This window comes from Geotrypetes seraphini, chromosome 1, assembly GCF_902459505.1.
Source record: "Geotrypetes seraphini chromosome 1, aGeoSer1.1, whole genome shotgun sequence".
NCBI classification, from domain to species: Eukaryota; Metazoa; Chordata; class Amphibia; order Gymnophiona; family Dermophiidae; genus Geotrypetes; species Geotrypetes seraphini.
This window is the reverse complement of record NC_047084.1, coordinates 468,971,129-468,976,910: the sequence shown is the minus strand read 5'-3', so window position 1 is coordinate 468,976,910 and position 5,782 is coordinate 468,971,129. Positions and strand designations below refer to the sequence as shown.

The following is a 5,782-nucleotide window of genomic DNA, read 5'->3' as shown; positions in this document are numbered from 1 at the left end:
TGCACCAGCATGAGGTTGTCAGAAATCCAGGAATGGTGAAAAAGTCTCCCTTCTGGAATGGGTAACCTGATCACCCTAGGGATTAGATTAGGCTGTTTGATCTGCTTATCAGAGTGACACTTCAGTTTATTCTGTCTGGGTGGAAAGATAATGCTGTTTTAAAATGAATGCATGATGGAACATGGTTTGTCTTATTTGGAAGTTTGAAGAAATTGCAGATATTAAGAAATGATGTGTACACAACTTTATGAAAGTTTGAGCTCCTTTGGACACTTTTTATCAACTTGTTAGCATGTACTTTTCTAAGGTTTGCATTTATGAATTATGTCCTGGGGGATGAATTATTGTATGTGATTGTAATACAATAATAAAAATATTGAACAAATATATGTTTCATAAATGCAGTATCCTGTCCTTAACATTCAGCCCACAGGAAGAGAAATACGTATTTCATCCTAAACATAAAATTATAGAGTAACACCATGTAATGTTCTTAATCTCTTCTCTGTCAGTGAAATGTGATATTCCCCCTCTCTGTCTCTGTGCTTCCATATCTGCAATCATAGTTCCATCTCGAATTCCAAGAATACCTGTGGAAAGTTGACAGAGACAAGAATCTTGATCCCACTAAGAAGCAAAAGAAAAATTATAAACAAGCAAACAATACAACACAGAGGGTTAGAAGATAGATTGTAAAGGGAAAAGACTAGGACAAAATATCATTGGGTATGAAGAGAGAAAGGCAGACAAAAACAGAAAGGAAAAAGGAGGTGTAGGCAGGGAACATTAGAAGAACTGTTTCAGAGGGGGAGATATTGAGATGAAAAGGTAGGATCAGGATAGGTTCTAATAAAAGGAAAAATGGAAGATGGGAATTGAGTGGGGATTTGGGCATTAAGTGAAGTTGGAGAAATTAGAGGAAGGAGGTTAGGACAAAAGAAAAGCATTTAGAGGAAAAGAAGGAAGAGAAGATGGAACTGAAGGAAACAAAGTTCCACATGAAAGACTTCTCAGGAAACTACAAAGCCATGGCATAGAGGGGGATATACAAAGGTGGATAGGCAAATGGCTGGAAAACCGAAAGCAGAGAGTGGGCATAAATGGGAAGTTCTCCGACTGGGAGAAAGTGACTAGTGGTGTACCCCAGGGCTCGGTACTTGGGCCGATCCTTTTTAATATTTATATCAATGACCTGGAGGAAGGAACAACCAGTGAGATCATCAAGTTTGCAGATGATACAAAACTATGCCGGGCAATCAGATCGCAGGAGGATAGAGAGGAACTCCAGAGCGACTTGTGTCGGTTAGAAACATGGGCGGAGAAATGGCAGATGAAGTTCAATGTGGAGAAATGCAAGGTAATGCATTTAGGCAATAAGAATAAGGAATACGAGTATACAATGTCAGGTGCAACTCTGGGGAAGAGTGAACAAGAAAAGGACCTGGGTGTACTGATAGATAGGACCCTGAAGCCGTCGGCACAATGCGCGGCAGCGGCAAAGAAGGCAAATAGAATGTTGGGCATGATAAAGAAAGGAATCTCGAGTAGATCGGAGAAAGTTATAATGCCGCTTTATAGGGCAATGGTCAGACCACACTTGGAATACTGCGTCCAACATTGGTCTCCCTACCTAAAGAAGGATATAAAACTGCTGGAGAGGGTGCAGAGACGAGCAACAAAACTGGTGAAGGGTATGGAGAAACTGGAATACGAGGATAGACTTATAACACTAGGATTGTTCTCCCTAGAGAAAAGGAGACTGCGTGGGGATATGATCGAGACCTTCAAAATACTGAAAGGAATCGACAAAATAGAGCAGAGAAGATTATTTACATTGTCCAATTTGACACGGACTAGAGGACATGAAATGAAGCTAAGGGGGGACAGGTTCAGGACTAATGTCAGGAAGTTCTGCTTCACTCAGAGAGTGGTTGACACCTGGAATGCCCTCCCAGAGGAGATTATTGCGGAATCGACCGTCCTAGGCTTCAAGAGCAAACTAGATGCATATCTCCTTAAGAGAGGCATATAAAGATATGATGGACTATAAATTACGCCAGGGTACACCTGGCAGGGCCTCCGCGTGCGCGGATCGCCGGACTTGATGGACCAAAGGTCTGATCCGGAGATGGCAGTTCTTATGTTCTTATGTTCTTATGAAACCATGAAAACAAAAAAAGATCAGGGGCTTGAGAACAGAATGAGGGAGTTGAAAAACAGTTAAAAAAGGGAGAATAATGAGAAAAGGTAAGACAGCAAAACAGAAGTATGTAGAATAAAATATAGGGGTTGGTGAATATATTTGTACTAACAATGTAAAAATAATAGAAAAACATAGAAACAGTCTATGCTAGTTATTGGACATTGAGAAAAATAGATGAAGAGAAGAGGTATAAGGGAGTGATCGGAATCTAAACGCCTGCATCCATTATGTGTGTACCATCTTGTATTTAGCTGGCGTCCACATAAGGGTCTTACAAGGGGGCTGTATAAATTTCTCAGCCCAACCAAGAAGAGAATGACATGGATATGATTCAATCAATGATTTGAAACAGTCAAAACATAGAATTTTGTTTCTGCAAATTAGCACTTAATGAAATAAGATAACACTCTTTTCAGCTACAGTGGCAAAATAACGCTCAAAATTTAAGAAGTTGGTTGGCTGGGCTGAGAACTTCATATGTGGATCCCAGCTAAATATTGGCTAGGATAGACATAAGCACCAGCAGGAAGCAATTTTGCAATTTTCTCAATATATTTAATGCCAGTTTCTGGACATGGCCTGGAACAGACTATCCAGGTATAATTCTTGCTGCAGCAGTAAATGTTTTAAAATACACTCACCTCCACAGGGAGAATATTGACAGAGATGTTTTCATTTTTATTTTCTTGTTTTTCAGACATTTTCATATTCTCTCCAAGTCTTCATCTGAGGCTGAAGTGTTAATTTTCGACAACTGTCTCACTTTTGAACTTCAGAAAAGGGCACTCCATATTGCTGTTCTTATGACATGGTTTCCCTAACATAATGTTTTTGTTGATTTCTGTACCAAGAACATAGAAATGGAATGGAGAAACCAGACAGGAGTGCTTGAATTTCTTCTCCTGGGTTTCACAGAACACAAGGAACTAAGAGGTCTTCTCTTTATAGTGTTCCTAGCAATGTACATGTTGAACCTGATAGGAAACGGAACCATGATTTTAGTGATTGCTGGTAACTCACAAATCCACACCCCCATGTATTTCTTTCTTTGTAATTTGTCTTTTGTGGACATGTGTTCCAGTTCTGTCACTGTCCCTAAATTGTTAAGTAGCCTAATTTCTGACTCCAAGACTATCTCTTTTTCTGACTGTATTGCCCAACTCTATTTCTTCATGGTCTTTGGCAGCTCAGAATGTATGCTCCTGTCCATCATGGCCTATGATCGTTATGTTGCCATATGTAATCCATTGCATTATATCACAATAATGAATAAGAAGGTATGTCTGAGTATGTCAGTTGCATTTTGGATCACTAGCTTTTTGCATGCTTTGCTGCATACACTATTAGTATACCAGCTTTCCTTTTGTAAGTCCAGTGAGATCCAACACTTCTTCTGTGACCTTACACAGATGCTACAACTCTCTTGCACAGACACTTCTATTAATGAACTGGCGGTCTTCACAGAAGGTTCACTGCTAACAGTGTTACCCTTCTTAATTATCCTAATCTCCTACATTTGCATCATCACTACCATCCTGAAGATCAAGTCCACTGGTGTAAGATGGAAAACCTTCTCTACCTGCTCCTCCCACCTCACAGTGGTTACTCTCTTCTATGGGACAGTTATTTTTACATATTTACGGCCTTCTTCCAGTTATTCTTTAACAAAGGACAGGATCACTAGTGTGATGTACAATGTGCTTTCCCCCATGCTCAACCCATTCATCTACAGCCTGAGGAACAGAGATGTGAAAATGTCATTGAATAAATTTCTACAGAGAAAATGATCTTCTTCTGGAAGGTAAATATTGTCCCAAAAAGACTATTTACATTAACAAATAGTAGATCCATCTTGAATCTGATTCATATTTCACAGTAGCTGAGTGCTTGAAAGGTCTTAGTTGTATCCAGTCTCCCTCTTCCACCTCAGAGAATGAGATGTCTTCAGTACTTCCAAGAAAATGGCAACACAATATATCCTAGATTAATTCTTTGAAACTCAATTAAATTGATAATGTAGTGAAAAAAATGTTCAATGTTATAAATTCATAAATTCCAGCAATTTGATTTATTTTTTTTAAAATCTTTATTAATTTTCAAAACTAATACAAAGTGGCAATAATTGTACAAACATTAATAATCAACATAAGCTCTTAAAGTCAATCAATAACAATGCAGAAGAAAAATATCCTTCCCCTCCCATCCAACAATTTAATTAAGAAATAAGCCAAAATGTTTATTCCCCCCACCCCCACCCGCCCCATCCTGGATATGTATAAAAATAAACAAAAAAATTTAAACAAAGACAACTATGTTGAAGTAACAAAGGATGTCAATGGGCCCCAAACCAATTTAAATAATTTGCTATGCTGTTTGAATTTAGTATCCATAGAGAAGACCTTAAAAGGAAAAAAATCCCTGCAATATTTTCATATGAAAAGCTGCAAAGGCAGGTGCCAATGGGGGATCTTTAACCCATATAATGTACATTGCAAGAATAAATTAAACAGGTCAAGCATAAAGATTTAAGAAACAAGCATAAAGATTTAAAAAAGAAATCCAAGGACTTGGATTTTGGGCCTATCCCTTCTTTACAGCCAACATCAATACTGCCCCTGAAAAGAGGCCAGGACAATCTTTAAATGTGCATTTGCTTAAGGTAAATACAGAGAATCCCTTTGAAAAAGGTCCTTCCCAAAAGCATGAAATTCACTAATAATTTTAAAATTGATTAATAATTTTGCCTCTTTTTTGCTTGTGTTTAATAACACCAAAATGAATTCATCCAGAGTATGCATGTACCATTTTGATCATCCCTCTAGTAACATCTTGAATCTTGCCTAAGGGATCTGGCAAATCGTAATATTAGGCCACTCCCAGTGCATCCCAGAATGCACTGTGAGAGAGGTCTAAGATTCCAGTTGGTCCAGGCCCCTAATCTATTTCCACAGATCAGGGCTGGATTAAGGCCAACTGATGCCTTTCCATCACTTCACTGACAAAACATTAACTCAATAAGTGCAGAGAAATATCATTATTGTTTGAAAATAAAACATCATAAACTGTATATTTATAAAGTTTATAAAAACACTGACTGGGGCACCAAGGAAGGGGAGGGAATCATAGTGTTTCTCAACTTGGTCATGGAGTACCTCCTCGCCAGTCAGGTTTTCAGGATATCCACAATTAATATGCATAAATTTGATTTGTATACAGTACACTGCCTCCATTATATGCAAATTTATTTAATGTCCTAAGACAAAAAAAGGTAAGAAAGATGTCCAGTTTACCAACAATCCTCCCCCCCCCAAAAAAAAAAAAACACAACACATATCTTTTCTAATAACTTTATTTTTTAATTGGATAATGTCAGTCCACTGTTCTTGTTCTGATGATTCTGGTATCTGCAATAATCCCTGTAGATGTTCCTCTGTATAACTGAAGGCATTATCCCATGGTTGGAAGGACATCTTTGATCCTCAAAGAACAACAGTTAGGCAATGCTTTTTTTTACTCTATATATGTTTTGCTTGATGCCCTAAGCACATGTCTATTTTGCTTAATGGTTAATCCAGGGCT

General features: G+C 38.1%; 1 protein-coding gene across 1 annotated transcript; it reads left to right on the top strand.

Annotated features, from left to right (window-relative positions):
* Nucleotides 1-3,063: 3,063 nt before the first annotated feature.
* On the top strand, nt 3,064-3,990 carry LOC117364777 (olfactory receptor 1361-like). The gene has a single exon (XM_033954423.1). It carries the CDS (start codon nt 3,064-3,066, stop codon nt 3,988-3,990), a length of 927 nt encoding a protein of 308 aa, XP_033810314.1.
* Nucleotides 3,991-5,782: the final 1,792 nt, after the last annotated feature.